The 22,867-nt window shown below is 43.8% G+C and overlaps 2 protein-coding genes and 1 pseudogene across 5 annotated transcripts in view; 1 reads left to right on the forward strand and 2 right to left on the reverse strand.

Moving 5' to 3' along the window:
• Positions 1–481, forward strand: part of LOC129811862 (26S proteasome regulatory subunit 4) — a 47,628-nt gene extending 47,147 nt beyond the window's left edge. For both annotated transcript variants that reach the window (XM_055863544.1, XM_055863545.1), the window contains exon 11: positions 43–481. In XM_055863544.1, the coding sequence (XP_055719519.1) occupies positions 43–177 (135 nt within the window). In that variant the 3' untranslated portion in view covers positions 178–481. The remainder of the gene's footprint in view (positions 1–42) is intronic.
• Positions 471–3,495, reverse strand: LOC129811863 (epithelial cell adhesion molecule-like). Of its 3 annotated transcripts, none has more exons than XM_055863548.1 (8): positions 2,547–3,495; positions 2,085–2,322; positions 1,902–1,973; positions 1,737–1,800; positions 1,378–1,479; positions 1,093–1,161; positions 836–892; positions 471–751 (listed from the first exon to the last, which is right to left on the reverse strand). In XM_055863548.1, the coding sequence occupies exons 1-8, from the start codon at positions 2,743–2,745 to the stop codon at positions 689–691; spliced, it is 864 nt and encodes a 287-aa protein (XP_055719523.1). In that variant the 5' UTR covers positions 2,746–3,495; the 3' UTR covers positions 471–688. The 3 variants fall into 3 exon arrangements, with proteins under 3 accessions (XP_055719523.1, XP_055719522.1, XP_055719521.1); XM_055863547.1 differs by having other exon boundaries at positions 979–1,161; XM_055863546.1 differs by having other exon boundaries at positions 472–751; positions 836–1,161.
• An 11-nt stretch (positions 3,496–3,506) lies between these two features.
• LOC129812115 (nuclear exosome regulator NRDE2-like) lies at positions 3,507–22,403 on the reverse strand (annotated as a pseudogene).
• Positions 22,404–22,867: the final 464 nt, after the last annotated feature.

The raw sequence follows: 22,867 nt of genomic DNA on the forward strand, positions 1-22,867 counted from the left end.
AGAATTTTCACTGATGTGTTTAACTTATTTCTCTCATTTCAGGCCATTTGTACAGAGGCAGGACTGATGGCTCTGAGAGAGCGCAGGATGAAGGTGACGAACGAGGACTTTAAGAAGTCAAAGGAGAACGTGTTGTATAAGAAACAGGAAGGGACACCAGAGGGACTATACCTCTAACAGGGACGGAACGCACTTCAGAAATGTCCTGTTCTTTCACTTACTGCTTCAAAACTGTTATTGACTAGTAAAACCTTTCATACATGTTCATTGTATAGTTTGGACTAGATGTAGCCAGCTGTTTGGTATTCAATTCTGCAGCTATTAAAGAAAGTTGGCTTTCTGAACAAATGAGCAATCTTGTATTATGGTCTGTTACCATAACCTAAGTATCACCTCTTGAAGTACAATAATAGTAAATAAACAATTTGAAACAATTCAGATTTTTATTTCAAATAAAGTACATATTGATTTTTTTTTTCAACCATGGTCATTCTTGTTTAATATTTAATTAAAGCAACAGGTTAGAATCCATGTTAAGAAATCAACCAATTACAATATTTCCATAATGTGCAGCTGACTATTGTTTCAGGCAGGGAAAGAGATAATTGGACAACTTTGCATATAAATGAACTGAGTGACAACTAAAAAACAAACAAATCTACTAAACCAACAAAGATATTAAAGTATGTCACATAACAAAGTAGGTCATGGTAGCTTCTTGCTGTTCCAGGTGGTTGTCCTGCCCTTGAACCTGCATTTAAAAAGGGAGAGTAAAACACAGGACAATACATTAAGAGTTTAGATTAATGCAGCGATTTGCTGTATCAGACTATACCTCAATGACTTCAAACTGGAATCTCCTCTCCAGCAGACCTTTCCTTTGTACCACCACCTGACAATAGTGATGGACAAAGAGAGAGAGAAGTTGTGATGTGAGGATGGCAGTGGTATTGTACAATTAGTTTTGCTCTTACTCACAGACACAGAAACACCAATGATAATGGCCAGAGCAATGATGAGGATGAGGGCAGCAAAGCCTGGATTGATGGTCATCATTTCCATGTGTGGGTGGTCATAGTGAAAGAATAGGACCTTGACGGAGTCCCTCGCCACTGCTAGTCTCCGGCCGTCCACCTCAAACCCAAACTTGTTGCTTTTCAACTAGACGGGATGGCAAAACAGTTACATTTCACTGCATAGTTAAAGCAAAATATTAGCACCAGGCATGCCAGATTGAACAGACCTTTATACAAAAAATGATTATTTCTTAAAATATGGAGCCCCCATCGACTGTTAAAGAAATATTCAATGACTTTACAAGCAAACAGCCTTTTTGAAAGGTCTGAAAGCAGATACAGCTCTTACAAAATGTCTCACATCTCTCTCAATGTAGTAGGCCACAGTTGCTATGTCCACTGGCTCTTTGTCTGTCCTGTTGTCAGTCAGGCGGATGGACACTACTTGATACAGTTCCCGCACCTGAGGAGGTGGCCGACCGGCACAAATAACACATTCATAAACATTCATTCCCCCCCCCCCCCCCCCTTAAAAGATCTAGATGCACTATTGTAAAGTGGCTGTTCCACTGGATGTCATAAGGTGAATGCACCAATTTGTAAGTCGCTCTGGATAAGAGCGTCTGCTAAATGACTTAAATGTAAATGTAAATGCATAAAGACAGAGCTCCCTCACAATCTCAAACGATAATCTGTGAGGAAACATGCCTGCTTACTCACAGTTATGTCTAAGATCTGTGTTTTATCCAGCGTATATTCCCTGTCCAGCTTTAATACCAACTGCCTGAAACAACAATGGTGCCGTGACATGGTGCCGTGACAACATAACTTTTCAATAAAAATTGTATTTAATAAAAACTGCATATCAAGAGGAAGGACACAAACCTTCGTATCTCATCCATGGTTTTTGCAACAGGTGTGAACGCCACTTTAAATGTGAATTGAATATCAATTACACTACAAATGAAAGAGAGAACATAGTTATTGGTCACCTATCATGTATTTTAGAAACAATATATAATACATATTAATGATAAAAAATATAGTTTTCTTCATGATTTCACTCACTGGACTGTGACCAGCCTGTCACATTTGAGGGGGTCATGTGTCTTGTCAGAGACTGGGACTCCAGCCTTGTTAACACACCAGCATAGTTTGGTGTCCTCTCTGCACTGTTTAGGTCTGAACATACCAGCTCCATCACAGTTTGGATGGTACTTTGTCCCTAAACTCCCCCCAGTTAACATGGTTCCTGTCCTGTGCTTGCTCAACATCTCCAGGTGTATTAGACGACACTTGGGAGTCACTGATGAAGAGTTCAATAACATGAGATATTTCCAATTTCATATATCATTCCAAACTTACTCAGATATCAGATAGACATAGTCTAGAGTAATGTGTGTGGATTTATACAAAGGAAGCAATTGAACCACTTAATTTATGTCCAAGCCTAAATGTCTAAAATCATACTGATATACAAGGCAAATCCCACTGCAGATAAGAGATTTAAGCCACAGAAGATGGTCTTACACTGGGTGCAGTTGACAGTGATGTTGTCATAGCCTCGGAACACAGGTTCACAGGTGCCACAGCGGTTGACATGGCAGGTGACATACTGGTTGTGATAACATACAGCTTCTCCACACACTGTGTCAACTTCACAGTCTTCCCGGACAGGAAATGCATCATCATTACATTCTTTATCTGTGATCAGAATAAAGAACATCATGAATGGAAGTTATTTTCAAATATAGAAAAGGTCAAAGTTCTGTTGATCTGATTTCAGGAAAAAATGTAAATACAGCTATGAGAAAGCTATAAAGTTAGAAGCTATGAAGACTACATGATATCTTTGTTACCATATATTTCACTAATGAAATTCTTCATCACCATAGCACAGCCTGAGTAGTTGGTATCAAGTAGAAATGTAGCATATAGTTAGTAGCATGTAAAGGCAGAGGCCAATCCAGTAAACTCTCAGAAGCACATTATAATAGGTTAAAGGTCATCTGAAGTGTCAGACTCACCTGAGACAGCCAGAGTGGATGCTCTACTACTCTGAAGGATAAGCAGTAATGAGACTATATAAAGCTTCTCTACCCTCATGTCTGTGTTTCCTCTCTGCTTCCCTCCTGACTCTAAAGTGTACACTCCGGTGTGCTCTGTTCCACACCATTAAGCTGTGATGTCGTTATCCCGCAGGAAATGCACACAAGCATCCCTCAGGATTCACAATGTGTGAAAGGCTTAGAGCTTATTTTTAAATAAAGGTTGGCAGACCAGTGTTGGGAAACAAAACATTCATTTTAAATTATCAGAGTAATCTATTTTTTATAATTTTAAAACTCAAGTCCTTGACATAAAAATAGATATTAAATCCATCAAAATATGGACATTTTTGAATTAACACATAATACAGTATATGTGTAAAATCATTTATTCACACTGTTTGAAAAGTAAAATGCTATTTTTTCTGAGGACACTGTTCTATTGGTCAGTGCACGACGTCTGAGTGTCCACAGTAGTGTCTGAGGAAGCCAGGGCCCTGTTGCACTGTGGGAAGAGTTTTAGAGCCTCAGTCCTCCAGCAGTATGTCCACCTCCTCCATGGGAACTCTGTTTGAGCTCCTGCTGTCATCAGGTCCAGGAACTCCTGCACGTGCTCAGGAAAGAGCTGCACCGTGTCCATGTATAAACCCTGTGGATAGACACACACAAACACACACGTCAGAAACAGGTTCATATATTCTGACTAGAACACACCAAAGAGCTACTAATTATCACTGTTTCATCATTTCATCTGTCACTGTGCTCACCTTGGCCCATCCTAGAGAGCTCTCTTCCCTTCTCCACTTTCCCTTCTGACACCTATAGTACACAACAAAACACCAGAAGTCAGCTTCAGCCATACTTCCAATGCTCGTTCATCATTCGGCTATTGGAACAAACAGAGGTTCTGATAACTGGATAATGATTTAGGGGTATGTTTTAAAGAGGTGTCTTACCAGGAAATTCATGTACATCCTCCACAGCAACGGACCGTGGGACCCCGTGCTCTGTTGCTATGGCGTTCTCAAACAGTGAGCGAATACGGTTGCTTAGGCCGTTCTCTGGAAGGGTGGAGAAGGTGTCGCCATAGCAACCAGACCTGCCAAGAAAGCAATTACAACTCGCGAAAAAACATCCAGTTGGCTAACCAAATTAACTTCAATCTAAATGTGAGCTACTGCAGACTGCAGACTAGTACTATCTATTTGTGTGTGTGTTGTTATCAACATTATTTGATTAAATTGATACTGATTAAAGTCTTCCATCCTCAGTGTTCCCACGTCTGTAGAGTCCACCAGCTGCTTCCTCTGCTGCTCTGCACTGATGGCGAACAGGCACGGCACAACACTGGCACTAGCCTTGGCCACGCTGTGGAATAAGCGGCGTGCCCTGCCGCCGCTGTGGTAGCGGTTCTCCATCTGCACATAGAGCTGCCACGGGGGGCACTCGAGCCAGAGCAGGCTAGTGCCGAGGTCAACGCCAGTCTGAGATGGCTGACTGGGTACACGCTGGTGCTGTTGTGGTAGCACAGCAGTGCCGCCTGCTGGACAGCCAGGGCCTCACACGCTGAGGCAGCAGAGCTCTGTGTCTGTGTCGCTCGCTGCTAGCTGACCCCTGGGCTGAGATACTGGGGTGTTGCTCCAGCCTCTCCCTGGCCAGGCTGACATCTGCAGCATCAGGTAATGGAACAGGGCATAACACCCCACTAGCCCTTTGACCTGCCCGGCAGGGAGCTCACCACCGCCTGCTCATATGCCTTCCTGGGCTTCAGAACGGCCACTGGAGCCACCTGTCCAGTGAAGGGGGCATACGAACTACCCTCTGCTAACTTGGTGAGGATATAGACTGCTGGTGAAGACACGGCGGTAGTGGTATTTGGTATTTTATTAGGATCCCCATTAGCTGTTGCAAAAGCAGCAGCTACTCTTCCTGGCGTCCACACAAAACATGAAACATAATACAGAATGACATAATACAGAACATCAACAGACAAGAACAGCTCAAGGACAGAACTGTATAAAGGCACACATAGCTTACATATCAATGCATACAGACCAACTGTCTAGGTCAAATAGGGGAGAGGAGTTGTGCTCTGAGGTGTTGCTTTATTTGTTTTTTGAAACCAGGTTTGCTGTTTCTTTGAGCAATATGAGATGGAAGGAAGTTCCATGCATCAAGGGCTCTATATAATAGTGTACGCTTTCTTGAACTTGTTCTGGATTTGGGGACTGTGAAAACACCCCTGGTGGCATGTCTGGTGGGATAAGTGTGTGTGTCAGAGGTGTGTGTAACTTGACTATGCAAACAATTTGGGATTTTCAACAGATTAATGTGATGCAGTCAGTCTCTCCTCAACTCTTAGCCAAGAGAGACTGGCATGCATAGTATTTATATCAGCCCTCTGATTACAATGAAGAGCAGAACGTGCCGCTCTGTTCTGGGCCAGCTGCAGCTTAACTAGGTCTTTCCTTGCAGCGCTGGACCACACGACTGGACAATAATCAAGATTAGACAACACTAGAGCCTACTTAACCAAGTGACAGTCTTCCCTGCCACTGCTCCGCCCGTACCCCCTCGCCAGGCCTCCTTCACCTCCAGCCCCCCTGCCACGCCCAGACCCGTGTCGAACACCATGTGGGCCTCGTCCAGATTCCCTAGCAGCCACTCCAGGTGGGCGTACTCCCTCCGCAGGCTCAGCCAGCGCTTGGCCAGGCGCTTGCTCCTCTTCCCCTGGGCTTTCACACGCTTCCCGTTTCTTCCACACACGTACCTCAGCACCTTCATGTTCCATATAGCGAAGGAGAAGGGACACAGAGAGACATGAGCATTAGTGGGAGAATCTCAGTGGAGAATGAGAGGGGGAAGGACACATGGTTCGGCATTAATAAGGACTGAAGACATGTACATTTACAATTACTTTTAATTCCTTCACGATTAGAAAAAGCCTTTCAAACCAAAGGAACTGCCCTTGGCTGAGCACATGCTTGCCTGACTCTAAAGCTTGTAGCTAGGGTAACCTGGTGTTACCTTGAGCTTCTCATTCTGGATCCAGTGCAGTGAGAAGACGGCTCTCTCCTGAGCAGAGAACAGAAACTCCTCCCCCTGCTTACACAGCCAAGCCCCCCTCCTGGTGCCCTGCATCAAAGTTATGTGACCCACGGGGCTGACGGGAAGGTCATCAGAGGTGAGTCAGGATCATGAACGTCTCCCAGCAGAGCCAGGTCCTCCAGCAGCAGGCTCCAGGAACTGTAGACTATAACAGGAAGTGTCAGCAGGATTTAATAAATATTTTCCTCATCAATCTACACACAATACCCCCTAATGACAAAGCCAAAACAGGTTTTTAGAAATTTTTGCAAATGTATTAAAATAAAAAACAGAAATAATTTGCATAAGTATTCAGACTCTTTGCTATGAGACTCAAAATTGATATCAGGTGCATCCTGTTTCCATTGATCATCCTTCTACAACTTGATTGGAGTCCACCTGTGGTAAATTAAATTTATTGGACATGATTTGGAAAGGCACACACCTGTCTATATAAAGTCCCACAGTTGACAGTGCATGTCAGAGCAAAATCCAAGCCATGAGGTCGAAGAAAAACATTTCACAGCATTGAAGGTCCCCAAGAACACAGTGGCCTCCATCATTCTTAAATGAAAGAAGTTTGAAACCACCAAGACTCTTCCTAGAGCTGGCCTCCCGGTCAAACTGAGCAATCGGGAGAGAAGGGCCTTGGTCAGGGAGGTAATCAAGAACCAAATGGTCACTCTGACAGAGCTCCAGAGTTCCTCTGTGGAGATGGCAGAACGTTCCAGAAGGACAACCATCTCAGCAGCACTCCACCAATCAGGCCTTTATGGTAGAGTGGCCAGACGGAAGCCACTCCTCAGTAAAAGGCACATGACAGCCTGCTTGGCGTTTGCCAAGAGGCACCTAAAGGACTCTCAGACCATGACAAACAAGATTCTCTGGTCTGATGAAACCAAGATTAAACCCTTTCGCCTGAATACCAAGTGTCACGTCTGGAGGAAACCTGGCACCATCGCTACGGTGAAGCATGGTGGTGACAGCATCATGCTGTGGGGATGTATTTCAGCGGCAGGGACTGGGAGACTAGTCAAGATCGATGGAAAGGTGAACGGAGAAAAGTACAGAGATCCTTGATTAAAACCTGCTCAGGACATCAGACGGGGGTTGAAGGTTCACCTTCCAACAGGATAACGACCCTAAGCACACAGCCAAGACAACACAGTAGTGGCTTCTGGTCTCTGAATGTCCAAGCCAGAGCCCAGACTTGAACCCGATCCCCATCCAACCTGACAGAGCTTGAGAGGATCTGCAGAAAAGAATGGGAGGAACTCCCCAAATCGAGGATGTAATTGCTGTCAAAGGTGCTTCAACAAAGTAGCGAGTAAAGGGTCTGAATACTTATGTAAATATGATATTTCAGTTGTATTTATTTTTATACATTTCTAAACATTTTTAAAAACCTGTTTTTGCTTTGTCATTATGGGGTATTGTGTGTAGATTAATGAGGGGAAAAAACTATTTAATACATTTTAGAATAAGGCTGTAACGTAACAAAATGTGGAAAAAGTCAAGGGGTCTGAATACATTCCGAATGCAATGTAAATAGCAACGCTAGGACCCATTCTTAATGGTAGATATATCCCAGGTTTGGCACCACTATCACCAGTGATTACAGCCAATACCTGTCAGTCCGGGTCCTCACAGTCCTCCACAAATTGGCCTTTGGTTTTGTCTGCCCTCCAAGGCAGCCAATAGATGGCCTTATGTGACGTCGCCACGTCCAACCAGATCCTCCACTTGGGCCAGGTCTTATCCTTCACCTCTGATTCCTCCTGATCTTTATCATCTTCATCATCTGTCACACAGAGGTTCTAAAGGTTAAAGGGATACCATTTATATGTCTCTGTGTCCAGTATGAAGGAAGTTAGAAGTCGTTTTGTGAGCCAAGGCTAACTAGCATTAGCAGATACCCATAGACTTCCAGGCATTGTGCTAACGCTAGTTAGCAGATGCACTAAGGCTAGTTAGCAACTTCCTTCAAATCCCATGCAGACATAAAAATGGTATCCACGAGTTCATCCGACTCTGGGGAAGTTGATAAAGGGCCTCATTGCCAAAATCCTGATGTATTCCTTTAAGATTACAACACTACGACTTATATCGCCAAAATGTCCTTATACAATGATGTTACTAGTGCAATTAGTGATACAACACAGGAAGGTTAAAGGGACACTTGTGGATACCATTTGTATGCCTCTGTGTCCAGTCTGAAGGAAGTTAGAAGTCGTTTTGTGAGCCGACTTCATGTGTGTTACCACAGGTTTTAGTATAGGCTAGCTATAATGTGACTGACCTTGTTCACTGGGTTGGAGCCAGCCTCCACTCTCCTGCTGCATCATCTAGGCTCTCCACACCTTGACCCCCCTCTCCCCGACACAGGGCTCCCCACTGTCCCAGAAGGGCTCAAAGAACTCCACCTAGGGGACCACAAAGGGCAAAGGTCAATGGTATGGTTTAATACAATACAAAAAATATATTTATATCAATCAATTCATAAATAACACAGTAATTAACACTAAGCACAATCACAGAGTGGGTGGAGGAGTGGGAATGTCAGTTATTTCAACAATGTAATCATTTCATGGGTTGAGGGCAGTTGTCTCTGTCTGCGCTGAGGTCAGCAGTTCTCCTGACAGGAAGAACATTAGGCTGCACTACAGGATAGCCTGCAGGACAGTAACAGGACCATGGCAGGACAGCATGTGTCTCTCTGCCATCAACATAATGCTGCCAGTGCACGTCTCTGGCTGCCATCAACAGAGTGCTGCAGTGATTAGCAAACCAGACCTCCATGGAGAACAGCAGAAACTCATTAGTGTAGAATTTAAGGTGGTACTGTTTATACTGCTCTAATTTCTGGAGAAATTGCTCAGATCATTTTCTAATAATCAGATGATTACAGAGTAAAGCCACAGGGAGTCTCTCTCTTCCTCATTAAAGGGGAACTGCACCCGCTGATTTGGCATAGTTTTTTGGCTCGCTCCTCAAGAAATGCTGGCGGCCATGACAGAAGCCAAACGTGAGTTGATTTGGGGGTGTGGTTTGATGTGGGTGTTTCTTGGGTGTGTCCTTGCCACCACCAACAAAACCCAGAAGCTTGTCAGAACCTTGCCCACAGCTGTTCACCAGTCCCAACGTCAACAGTGAGGAGGCGACTCCGGGATGCTAGCATTCTAGTCAGAGTTGCAAAAAAAAAGCCAAATCTCAAACTGGCCAATAAAAAGAAAAGATTAAGATGGGACAAAGAACACAGACACTGGGCAGAGGAACTCTGCCTAGAAGGCCAGCATCCCGGAGTCGCCTCTTCACTATTGACGTTGAGACGTGTTTTGCGGGTACTATTCAATGAAGCTGCCAGTTGAGGACTTGTGAGGCGTCTGTTTCTCAAACTAGACACTCTAATGTACTTGTCCTCTTGCTCAGTTGTGCTTCGGGGCCTCCCACTCCTCTTTCTATTCTGGTTAGAGCCAGTTTGCGCTGTTCTGTGAAGGGAGTAGTACACAGCGTTGTACTCAACTAGTCTAAAGAAGGCCAGTTTTATTGCTTCTTCAATCAGGACAACAGTTTTTAGCTGTGCTAACATAATTACAAAAGGGTTTTCTAATGATCAATTAGCCTTTTAAAATTATAAACTTGGATTAGCTAACACAATGTGCCATTGGAACACAGGAGTGATGGTTGCTGATAATGGGCCTCTTTTTCCACCACTCCACAAATTTCTTGTGAACAAAGTTTAGTTTTGGCAAGTCGGTCAGGACATCTACTTTGTGCATGACAAGTAATTTTTCCAACAATTGTTTTCAGACAGATTATTTCACTGTATCACAATTCCAGTGGGTCAGTTTACATTCACTAAGTTGACTGTGCTTTTAAACAGCTTGGAAAATTCCAGAAAATTATGTCATAGCTTTAGAAGCTTCTGGTAGGCTAATTGACATCATTTGAGTCAATTGGAGGTGCACCTGTGGATGTATTTCAAGGCCTACCTTCAAACTCAAACTCACCGCTTTGCTTGACATCATGGGAAAATCAAAAGAAATCAGCCATGACCTCAGAAAAACTATTGTAGACCTCGAACAGTCTGGTTCATCCTTGGGAGCAATTTCCAAACGTTCATCTGTACAAACAATAGTACGCAAGTATAAACACCATGGGACCACGCAGCCGTCATACCGCTCAGGAAGGAGATGCGTTCTGTCTCCTAGAGATGAACGTACTTTGGTGCGAAAAGTGCAAATCAATCCCAGAACAGCAAAGGACCTTGTGAAGATGCTGGAGGAAACAGGTACAAAAGTATCTATATCCACAGTAAAACGAGTCCTATATCGACATAACCTGAAAGGTTGCTCAGCTGCTCCAAAACCGCCATAAAAAAAGCCAGACTTCGGTTTGCAACTGCACATGGGGACAAAGATCGTACTTTTTAGAGAAATGTCCACTCGTCTGATGAAACAAAAATAGAACTGTTTGACCATAATGACCATCTTTATGTTTGTAGGAAAAAGGGGGAGGCTTGCAAGCCAAAGAACACCATCCCAACCGCGAAACACGGGGGTGACAGCATCATGTTGTGTTGGTGCTTTGCTGCAGGAGGGACTGGTGCACTTCACAAAATAGATGGCGTCATGAGTAGTGAAAATGATGTGGATATATTGAAGCAAAATCTCAAGACATCAATCAGGAAGTTAAAGCTTGGTCGCAAATGGGTCTTCCAAATGGACAATGACCCCAAGCATACTTCCAAAGTTGTGGCAAAATGGCTTAAGGACAACAAAGTTAAGGTATTGGAGTGTCCATCACAAAGCCCTGACCTCAATCCTATAGAAAATATGTGGGCAGAACTGAAAAAGCGTGTGAAAGGAAGGAGGCCTAATATCCTGACTCAGTTACACCAGCTCTGTCAGGAGGAATGGGCCCAACTTCACCCAACTTATTGTGGGAAGCTTGTGGAAGGCTACCCAAAACGTTTGACCCAAGTTAAACAATTTAAAGGCAATGCTACCAAATACTAATTGAGTGTATGTAAACTTCTGACCCACTGGGAATGTGATGAAAGAAATAAAAGCTGAAATAAATAATTCTCTCTACTATTATTCTGACATTTCACATTCTTAAAATAAAGTGGTGATCCTAACTGACCTAAGACAGGGAATTTTTACTAGGATTAAATGTCAGGAATTGTGAAAAACTGAGTTTAAATGTATACGGCTGAGGTGTATGTAAAATTCGAACTTCAACTGTATGTGTCAACAAATAATGTCAGTTTACATAAATTATGTTGTTACACAATTGGGTTTTCAAATGTATTAAAGTAATGAAGTGGGTTACCTTCTATATTTGTACAAATGATGAGCCTGTGAAAGCTTTTTCTGCTGACAGATGAAGGTTGCTGGCCAGACATAGTGAGCAGAAGCTTAGCCCCCAGACACATCCTTCGGAGGATCGCAAGCAACATTGTTCATAATTCAGCACGTATAGTAGCTAAGTTATTAAACACTAATTCGTATTCCATGCTTGAATATCCCATGAATATGAAACCTCTCAAAATGTTTTCTATTGTACCTCTCTATTTGGCCAGCTAGTTGTCAGTATAAACTCACAGAGGAAAGGGAGACCTCTCTCTCTCCCAATACTTGATAAAGGTAATATTCCTTCTTCTACCTTTCACTCAGCAGAAAGGGATTTGGATGAGAAAGCCAGGGCTCATTTGGATAGGAATTAGAATGCACCACTGCTGGTAAAAAGCCTCTATTAAAAGCTGATCGTGCATTTTAAATGCCCCCTTAGCAAAGTTTCCATGTAGAGATTAAAGTAAAGTGACAAGGCCCAGACCATAGCCTGAAGGGCACTCTCTGGATGGGTCCCCAGCACTGCTTTAATGCCTGTGACGGAAAACACACAGCCCTAGTCTAAGGTAAACACATCCCACTGGTGCACTGGCTCTGGATAAACAGCCAATACGGTAACACAGACCCCCAATTCATCCTGAGTCTGTTCTGGAGAGAGCAACCAGCCGGATGCATGCGTGTTCTTTGCAGAGGTACATGGGGAATGACTGTGTGTGTGTCTACCTGTTGTCTGGTGGATAGGTCCTTGACAGTGTCTGGCTTGAAGAAGGTGAAGTCCAGCAGGCACTGGAACAGGCGCACAGCCTTTTCTGAGTGGCCTGCATGCCTGAGGAAATGACACTGCTGGAGGAAGATGGCTGCAGAGATAAAGACAGAGACAGAGGGAACATTCAATACCACATCATTAAATCAGGCCATCTAATCTAGGCTTGGTTTTCTGTATTGTAATCGCTCCTCTGCCAAACTAACCCTGAATCAAATGTTAGATTATGGAGATGTTATTCTCAGATCGGCAGGTAAGAGTGCACTTGACCGGCTAGATGTTCTGTACCTTTCTGCCATTGCAAATCGGATGGCAGAATGGTACAGAACATCTAGCCGATCAAGTGCACCCTTACCTACCAATCTGAGAATGACGTCCTTATTGTACTCCTCTGTAAACTGGCCATCTCTTTATACTAGACGCAAAGTGACACAAAGCACCCACTTCAATTGCCTTGACACAAAGCACCCACTTCAATCCCACTTATTAGAACCAGCACAGGTCCGTTAGTTTAGTACGAGCTATTAAAGATGAATATATCCTCAGACTTTGAGTGAAGAAAAAACTGAGAATGATGAGGAAAATAAAGTGAGAGATGGCAGGAAAAAAAGTTTGAAAAGTAATAACAGATAGCTAATCTTTCCTGGATGAAAAATTCAGCAGGCCAATTAAAGGTACACATGCTTGAGGTCACATTAAATGGCAGCTTCTCAAAAGCGGTCTTCATTATTCATTAAATCCTTATCAAGTTATAATTAATGCTGCCGTCTCCTGCAGATGTTCCCTACAAGTTGGGGTTTTCATTGCCCTGCCTTGTAGCCTGGTCCCAAATATGTTTGTACTGTCTTGCTCAACACCTATAATCACTGGCATGACAATGACCATAGGAGTTGGCAAGACAGCACAAACAGATCTGGTACCAGGCTACCTGCCGTCAGCATTTTCTAAAAGGAAACAAACAGTCAAAGATACTGACAGTCTCCCTCAGCGGAATGCAAGGAGCCCGGTGTAGATATATGACCAGCATTCTTATGTAAGCAGAGGCTATGGTCCAGTTTTAGCACATACTGCTTATTCCATGCTTAGATCTCCCACACTGTTTGAGCTGTCAACGGTGCAGCTGCAGAAACGCTCAAATATGTACTATCCAACCACAAGAGGGAGTCTGTGACCATCATATTGTAACAAGAGAATCACTCAAATAAAAGAGCTTTCTGTACCTATCAAGTCGAGTTGAGAATACCAAAGATTCTACAAGTGATTACGTACATGTGTTGAACCTGAAACAGCTAGCCTGTTTCCTGAGTTGCAGCAGGTGATCTATGAACCCAAATAGTTACAGTATGTTAAACAAAATTCCAGGTGATTTGAATAAGCGGGGCATCACTGGATAACATCAAATCTATATCATGTTATTCCACCCTTAGACAACCAGTCATTGTTGTAATAACAGTAAGCTGTGGTAGACAGACAAATTGTTCCAGTAGGCTAATGAATGCCGAGGACTGGCTTCTGTTTGTTTAAATCGTATTATTTAGACAGGGGGAAAAAAGGCTTGAATTGTGCCTGGAGTGCGTCCCATCCTTATCATTGTTCAACAGGCTAAAGCCCTGACAGGATAGTTCCAGGATCAGCCCAGTGACAGCCCTACCCAGACTGACCGATGGCCAGCCAGTCTAACTAGATAATAGTTTCATTAGACAAATTGAGGGGCAGCTGCCAGAGGGCCAGGAGGCTAAGCCATCGCTGCAGTATTCATATCATGGATCAGCAGGATAGACACTGGATATCCATTATCCTCCCTCTTTCTGCCTCTCCCACTCCGTCTCTCGTCTCTCGTCTCTCCTTCTCCCTCCCTCCCTCCCTCTCCTTTCGGGTCCTTTTCTCCTGTCAGTGGTCAGAAACATGACACAGCACAAACCTGTTTAGGGGTCTTTTCAGGAAGGTGAAAGATGTTACAGAAAGTTGCAGATATAACTGTCATGTAGAAGGAATCATGTCAGTTCTATTTATGACATCTATCTGCACCATTCCACAACGTTCGCCTGCTGATGAGGCCCTGGTACTATGGCTCTGCTACACCCATAGACATGTGGCAATGACATCATGATAGACATAACCACAATAATGCTTTCTTCTTTCTTTTCTTACCTTTATTTAACTAGGCAAGTCAGTTAAGAACAAATTCTTATTTACAATCACGGCCTACACTGGCCAAACCCGGACAACGCTGGGCCAATTGTGCGCCGCCCTATGGGACTCCCAATCACGGCCGGTTGTGATACAGCCTGGATTCGAACCAGGGTGTCTGTAGTGACTCCTCAAGCACGGAGATGCAGTGCCTTAGACCGCTGACCCACTCGGGAGCCCAGCTAGCCAGCTATCACAAGTTAGTCTATCACGAGAGATTACAAGCTCATCAAATCCATACCAAAGGCTTCTGAAAGGAGTTGAAAGATACATAAACACACACACACACACACACACACACACACACACACACACAGGTTATCTATTAGCTGACCCCAGTAGAAGAATGACATAGCTCTCAATCACTCCCTCCATGTCTAGACCATCGAAACCATCCCTACAACATGATATTAGACAACGGCACCTTTCTCTTCCACCAAAATGACGACTCATCAACTCTTCTCTTCCACTCTCACGGTAACAGTCCAAACATGCACAATGAACCACAAACAGTTCAATACAGCACCAGCACATAACATACTGACGAGGAGAAACTTGAACCATAATTCTCGCTCTCTGTGTCAGCCCCTCTACAGGACGGCCCTGTGCGAACGAAGGATGAGAACAAAAAATCAGAACAAGCTTGAATGTACAGTATTATGTCCAGAGAGCAGGCAGTGAGTGAGAAATGATGTTGCCACGAGCAGCAACGCAGACATTGAGATGAATAAGATGCAAGACTTCGCTCTCACACAGTATCTGTACGTGCAGGGGTTCGCTACGCGCTGTTCACAGTGTGGTAGCTAGAGCACCAAAACAGCGGAGAAATTGAGCGTCACGCGTCAACGCTCTTAGTTGCTGCGGAAATTGCCCCACTATGCCGTTTACTTTCTGCATCGACGCCATATCGCTGAGTCTACCTTAAATAAGTTAGACGTTATTCATGCTAAATTGAATTTAAAACATAATAATATGTAGTGTATATTGCATGTGGCTTGGACAATTACCCAGCATGTGTTCATCAGTGCCCGGCAGCGCCCGGTGAGACAACATGCTCCCGTCCTGCACTACCGCCAGCGTGCTCAGACACTTCCCGTACACCGTATTGACCTTTGACACATAGAAGGTGCTGAGTGGCTTTGCACAAACAGCAGGTACTTCCTCCACAGTGGGGGGGGGGCGTTGTTGGGGTGCAGGAACACCAGTTTCTTCCACTCCTTCAACAGAGCAGCTGGCTCCCACAGCTCCCTGCACAGACGCAGTAGCTCCCACAGCTCCCTGCACAGACGCAGTAGCTCCCACAGCTCCCTGCACAGACGCAGTAGCTCCCACAGCTCCCTGCACAGACGCAGTAGCTCCCACAGCTCCCTACACAGACGCAGTAGCTCCCACAGCTCCCTGCACAGACGCAGTAGCTCCAGCTTCAGCTCCACACAGCTGGGGTTACTGTCCATCGCTCGATCCAAAATGCATGGCCTCACTGACCTCTTCTGGCGCTCTGTCTCGTTCTCAGAGAAGTCACCAAACACCCCGGGGGCACTCGCCACTTCGTCCTGTAATACAGATCGGGAAGTTATTATCATTTAAAGGTTATGATAGTAGCTAGTACATAATCATGTGATTTTTTTTGTATCAAGACATTTCCTGTCCTGGTGAAAAGGCCAGCAAAAACTATTTTGAAATCCTAGTGAAATCTAATGTGATGTGATGGCACTGATTGGTGTGGTTGTAATTGTGGGATTTTAACGTTGAATACCGTACCTGGAAGTGGACAAACTGCAGCCAGGTGTGTGTGCCTGTTGTGCTTTCCCTCAGCCTCCTGTTAAAGTCCTAAACCTGTTCAGCCAGCAGGGCGGCAGCATTGTCTCTGGGAATAGAGGGTTGTTCCTCTGCCCTGCCCTGCTCCGCCTTCCCCTGAAGCCACAGGGAGGTGGAGGAGTCATACACCCCCAGCGGGTTGACCCAGGGGGCCTGGCCCAGGGAAGAACCACCCCCCTCAGCCTCACCTTCCAGGCAAGGGGGCACAGGGATGAAGGGTAGGGTGGTAGTGACCTCTGGTGGTGGTCTAGGCAGCGTGGATTTGACCTCAGCAGCTGGCGGACGGTGAGGGAGAAGTAGCGGTCGGGTCTCTGTCAACTCTCTTCTTCTCTGGGCCGGACTCAGAACAGCTCACGGCCTGAGATCGCGGGTCAAAACCCAGAGAAGAACGGCCTTTCCTCTTGTACCTTGAAAGACATTATAATCATTACAGTAACATGTAGAATCCCTGTAAAGAAAACACAGTAGTGGAATGTCTTGAGAAATGGTTGTTTTGAGAGAGTTGTGAAAGGGGTTCAGCATCACCTGACCTCATCCAAAAGGTAAAACCAAAGTCCCCCTTACAGCAAAACACCAAGCACCAGTCCAATCATTGGCTATATTGATCACATTTATCTTAGCTTGCTGTGAGTGAGTGAGTGAGTGAGTGAGTGAGTGAGTGAGTGAGTGAGTGAGTGAGTGAGTGAGTGAGTGAGTGAGTGAGTGAGATTTCAACCTTGGTTTCATCAGAGAATCTTGTTTCTCACGATCTGAGAGTCCTTTAGGTGCCTTTTGGCAAACCAAGCGGGCTGTCATGTGCCTTTTACTGAGGAGTGGCTTCCGTCTGGCCACTCTACCATAAAGGCCTTATTGGTAGAGTGCTGCAGAGATAGTTGTCCTTCTGGAACGTTCTCCCAACACCACAGAGGAACTTTGGAGCTCTGTCAGAGTGACCATCGGGTTCTTGATCACCTCCCTGACCAGCTCTAGGAAGAGTCTTGGTGGTTCCAAACATTTTACATTTAAGAATGGAGGCCACCATCTTCTGTTTACCAACCATATCTTGTCACAACACAACTGATTAGCTCAAACTAGGGCTGGGCGATATGGCCAAAATATCATATCATGGTATTTTTCACATTTTTGACAGTATGACGTTATTTGACTGTATTTTATGTTTTTGATTAATAAAAGTTCTAAATTTGCTTTATGAGTAGTTCGTGACCCTAGGGTGGCAACACATATATTCTAAATGATTTCAATGGGTCCTTCTCCATTCTGATTGTTTAATACTGTTCAATTCAACTTCAACCTAAAATCATTTCCTGCATTTCCATTTATTTCTGCATTTCCTGCACTCATTTGAGATCATTTCCACTGCCACGATATGGGCAAAAATACTAGGCCTTATTTTTAACCAAATGTTGCAATTGCGATTTAGATCGAAACACTTGGGTGAACTTTTGGAATCATGGAAATAAAATGTTTATTATAATTCAATAGTTAGAGTATAAATAATAGTGGGCACTTTGAATACAGTGTTGTTTAACATGACAACGAATGAAAATGCCATGGACAAGTTATTGTGACAGGATAGGAACCAAAGTGATTTTCAGTGTTTCCTCGGGGACCCTACAATCTTTGGCTACATTAAATCTTTATTCATATAGCCAACATATTCATGCTTCGCCTATTCCTCTTTCATTTAGAACAGGAGTGGGGGACGTCCGGCCTCTGGGCCGTATATGGCCTACGAGACCGTTTGATCAGGCCCCCGAGCCAATTCATAAATTAAAAAAATTTTGTAAAAAAAAAACCTCTAGACGTCGTTTTTCCACAATTTTGTATGTCTTTTTTAAATCCTGCATCCCTGATTTAGAAGATACTGTTGCACAAACAACATGCTGATTTAAGCCTCCACCAGTACTGGTATCAGACTGTATTGGCTAGCAACATTTGCTCTGACTCAGTACTTTATTAGCTAGCCAGCAAACTAATGATTAGCATTAGTGGCTATCACAATTTAGCTTAACTTGCTAAGAAAATACAAACTAGCTGTTTGCAGATGTAAGAAACACAAACTAATATTGTAATTATATAACGCTTGTGGATTTATATTAAGATCAAAGTGTAAACAACGTTGTTGTCATCAACATTGTTGCATGTGCTACATTGACCCTGCAGACTGAACGAAAGTGTCTTGTGGTCAAGCAATAACAAATGCGCTCCTTGAGTGACAGGGGGTGGGACTAGATCTGTGTGGAAAGCTGCATGGAGAGAGAGAGAGAGAGAGAGAGAGAGAGAGAGAGGGATGACTCAAGTTCGCTGACCCTCAACACTGGGGCCCCACAAGGGTGTGTGCTCAGCACTCTCCTGTACTCCCTGTTCACCCACGACTGCGTGGCCATGCACACCTCCAACTCAATCATCAAGTTTGCAGACAACACAACAGTAGTGGGCTTGATCACCAACAACGACGAGACAGCCTACAGGGAGGAGGTGAGGGCACTCAGAGTGTGGTGTCAGGAAAACAACCTCTCACTCAACGTCAACAAAACAAAGGAGATGATCGTGGACTTCAGGAAACAGCAGAGGGAGCACCCCTCTATCCACATCGAAGGGACAGCAGTGGAAAAGGTGGAAAGTTTTAAGTTCCTGGGCGTACACATCACAGACAAACTGAAATGGTCCACCCACACAGACAACCTCAGGAGGCTGAAGAAATTTGGCTTGTCACCCAAACCCCTGACAAACTTTTACAGATGCACAATCGAGAGCATCCTGTCGGGCTTACCACAGCCTGGTAAGGCAACTGCACCGCCCTCAACCGCAAGGCTCTCCAGACGGTGGTGCGGTCTGCACAACGCATCACCGGGGGCAAACTACCTGCCATCCAGAACACCTACAACACCCGATGTCACAGGAAGGCCATAAAGATCATTAAGGACAACAACCACCTGAGCCACTGCCTTTTCACACCGCTATCATCCAGAAGGCGAGATGCATCAAAGCTGGGACCGAGAGATTGAGAAACAGCTTCTATCTCAAGGCCATCAGACTGCTAAACAGCCATCACTAACTCAGAGAGGCTGCTGCCTACATTGAGACTCAATCACTGGACACTTAAAATGGATCATTGGTCACTTTAAACAATGCCACTCTAAATAATGTCTACATATCTTACATTACTCATATCACATGTATATACCGTATTTTATACCATCTACTGCACCTTGCCTATGCCGAACGGCCATCGCTCATCCATATACTTATATGTACATATTCTCATTCACCCCTTTAGATTTGTGTGTATTAGGTAATTGTTGGGAATTGTTAGATTACTTGTTAGATATTACTGCACTGTTGGAACTAGAAGCACAAGCATTTCGCTACACTCGCATTAACATCTGCTAACCATGTGTATGTGACCAATAAAATTTGATTTGCTGTAGCGGAGTAAACTATAAAAATGGACGTTACACACGGGGTATCACATTTAACAAACCCAACATTCAAATTCCGTTATAGAAGGTAAAGTAAAAACCCAAACCGGTCCGTGCATAAATACAGGTATATAGTCAAATACGGTATACCGCCCAGCCCTGGCTCAAAAGCATTAAGAAATTGCAACAAATTAACTTTTAACCAGGCACACCTGTTAATTGAAATGCATTCCAGGTGACTACCTCATGAAGCTGGTTGAGAGAATGCCAAGATTGTGCACAGCTGTCATCAAGTCAAAGGGTGGCTACTTTGAAGAATCTTAAATATAAAATAGATTGATTGTTTAACACTTTATTGGTTACTACATGATTCCATATGTGTTATTTCATAGTTTTGATGCCTTCACTATTATTCTACAATGTAGAAAATAGTACAAATAAAGAAAAACCCTGGAATGAGTAGGTGTGTCCAAACTTTTGACTGGTACTGTATGTCAATGTGATATTTCTGTATTTAATTTTTCAAAAACATTTGCAAAAATAAAAACATGGGGTATTGTGTGTAGTGTAGATGGTTCAGAAACAAATCTAGTTCATCTATTTGAATTAAATTCAGGGTGTAACAACAAAACATGGAATAAGTCAAGGGAATATTTTCTGAAGGCACTGTATATTTGTATTCTTCTTTCCACTCTGTCATTTAGGTCATTATTGTGGAGTCACTACAATGTTGTTGATCCATCCTCAGTGTTCTACTATCAAAGCCAATGAACTCTGTACCTATTAAAATCTCCAATGGTCCCATTCTTAAAGATATATTCAATGTCTGATTTGTTATTGTTAACCATCTACCAATCACTGCCCTTCTTTATGAGGCTTTATGAGGAAAAGCTCCCTGGTCTTTGCAGTTGAATTTGTGCTTGAAATTCAATACTTTACTGAGGTACCTTACAGATGTTGAATGTTTAGGGGACAGAAGGGGCAGTATTTCAAAAATTATGTCAACCCCTATTATTTCACACAGAGTCCATATAACTTTAGTGATTTGTTAAGCCAAATTTTACTTCTGAACTAATTTAGGCTTGCCTAAACAGAAGGGGTGAATACTTACAGAATGCAACAATTATATTTTAGTTAATACATTTGTATTAATTTGTAAAGATTTGTATAATTGTCTTTTCACTTTGACATTATGGAGTATTTTGTGTAGCTCAATGACAAGAAATTACAATTAAATCTATTATTTTAATCCCACTTTCTAACGCAACAAAATGTGAAAAAAGTTCAAGGGGGTGTAGACTTTCCATAGGCACTTTCTATATTCCCCTCCACAAGCATACATCCTATTATTAAACTCACTAGGGCATAAAGCTTATATCTAAGAAGCGCTCTGACAGGAAGGAAGGAATTTACAGCAGGTGAACGTTTGGATTTCCGCACCCTGACTGTGGGCTGCAGGCAGGCAAGAGGGCTGAAGTAGTAAAACCGCCTGTGAGATATGGATTACTGCAGGACTGCAGACCCAAAACTCTCAGTGCAGCATTTATTATCACCCCCCCCCCCCCCCCGTGATGATGCGTACTGTAATGAAGGCTATGGCACCTGCAGCTGGAGCTGACTGACTCCCTCTCTGACTGACCTTGAGTTGGGAGCAGAACCAGGCTGCTGGCCAACAGATACCCTTTTCACACTATTGTGCCAACCTGAACCGGACTGTGCTGGCTCAGATATTTTCTATGCCAGGCCAGTGCAGTATAGTTTAGCTCGGCTCAGCTCTGTTCAGCTCACTAGCATGGACAGGGTAAGAGTGGGCAGATGATGGCTGATGAGCGGCTACACAAGAGCTGATATGGCTGTAGTGGTGCAGAGATGAGGGGGGGGTGAAGGGGAGAGGCGGAGAGTGGAAGGTGGTGCAGTGGAAGGGAGGTTACCTACTTAGCGATGTCTTCTCTGTAGAGCAATTTGTACTCCTAGTTGGAGAGTTCTGCTCTTCTGTCCACACAGAAGGGCCAATCGGTGGGGGTCTAGAGGTCGTCCAGCCACACAAAAGACCCCTCCAGCTGACACTGCACCTCCTCACTGTAGACAGAAAGAACAACACCGTTAGGATCAATGCAGAGTATACACCTCTAAAGAAGGGTTGTAGCAAGTAGCAAGTTAGCGTTTTCATGATTGTATAAAAATGCAATACAAATACAATAAGAGTAGAGTACAGAGCTTAAATATAATGGTGTACTTTAAGTCAGAAACATTGATAGTACAGCACAGATTAGTTGTAAAACATTGGTAGTACAGAACAGATCCAAATCATAATCCTTACATTAGGCTAATTTAACTGTAGCTTCAAAGATGAGTTACACAAGTTTCCTGTTTAGGAGTCAGTCCCTGAAAGAGAGACATAGAGACGTGTGTGTGTGTCGTAGTTAGTTCAGTCTGTCAAGAAGAGCTACTTCAACTGGCAGTCAGTCTAGACACCCAGAGTAGACCTCCTGTAACGCACTGAGCCACAGACACTGAATCTCACTCCTACCCAGCAACAACCAGTACAGTATTACCAGTCATGGGCAAGTATTTAAAAAGCATCCTAGGGTAGGAGTGCTGGTCTAGGAACAGTTCACCCCTTGTCCAACTCATCCTATATCAGCACTCCTACTCTGAGATGCTTTATACATTTGAGCACAGTCCTGACATCCCTACCAGAGCATGTAGACCTGAGTGACTGGGTCTCACTGGGAACAAAGGGTGTGACGTCATACTAGTGAGGAGTGCTCTCAGCCTTTTTCAGGAGATCACTGGGGTAGATAGTATTTGAATATGAGCCACTGCTTGCTGTAGAGGGTTCTCCGCTCTTCTTCTTGTGCTTCTTCTTTTTATCTTCTTGGATGGGACGTCATTCTTATCCTCCCTATCTGTTGTATGTTCAGAAATGTTAGGAGTAAACATTTAAGTACAAATACCACAAGCTATTGACTTTTGGGTGAAACTCTCAACAACGGTCAATGCTCAGATCATATCATCCCACAAAAGTAAGAGATCATTTGAGGTCAATTGTGTAATAACAACAAGACTATGCAATAACATTCAAAGCCACTCGATAAAACCTCCAGTGCTTCTCAAAGAGGACAGAATGCCTTATCCTTTCTCCTGTACAATGGAGCATGAAATACTA

The sequence above is a fragment of the Salvelinus fontinalis genome, chromosome 15, assembly GCF_029448725.1.
Source record: "Salvelinus fontinalis isolate EN_2023a chromosome 15, ASM2944872v1, whole genome shotgun sequence".
NCBI lineage: Eukaryota > Metazoa > Chordata > Actinopteri > Salmoniformes > Salmonidae > Salvelinus > Salvelinus fontinalis.

Coding starts and splice junctions, on each gene's coding strand:
- LOC129811863 (XM_055863546.1), bottom strand. CDS start 2,745: ATGATGTTCTTTATTCTGATCACAGATAAAGAATGTAATGATGATGCA. Junction 1,480..1,736: donor CACAGATCTTAGACATAACT/GTGAGTAAGCAG, acceptor CCACCTCCTCAG/GTGCGGGAACTGTATCAAGT. Junction 752..835: donor TCCAGTTTGAAGTCATTGAG/GTATAGTCTGAT, acceptor TTTTAAATGCAG/GTTCAAGGGCAGGACAACCA.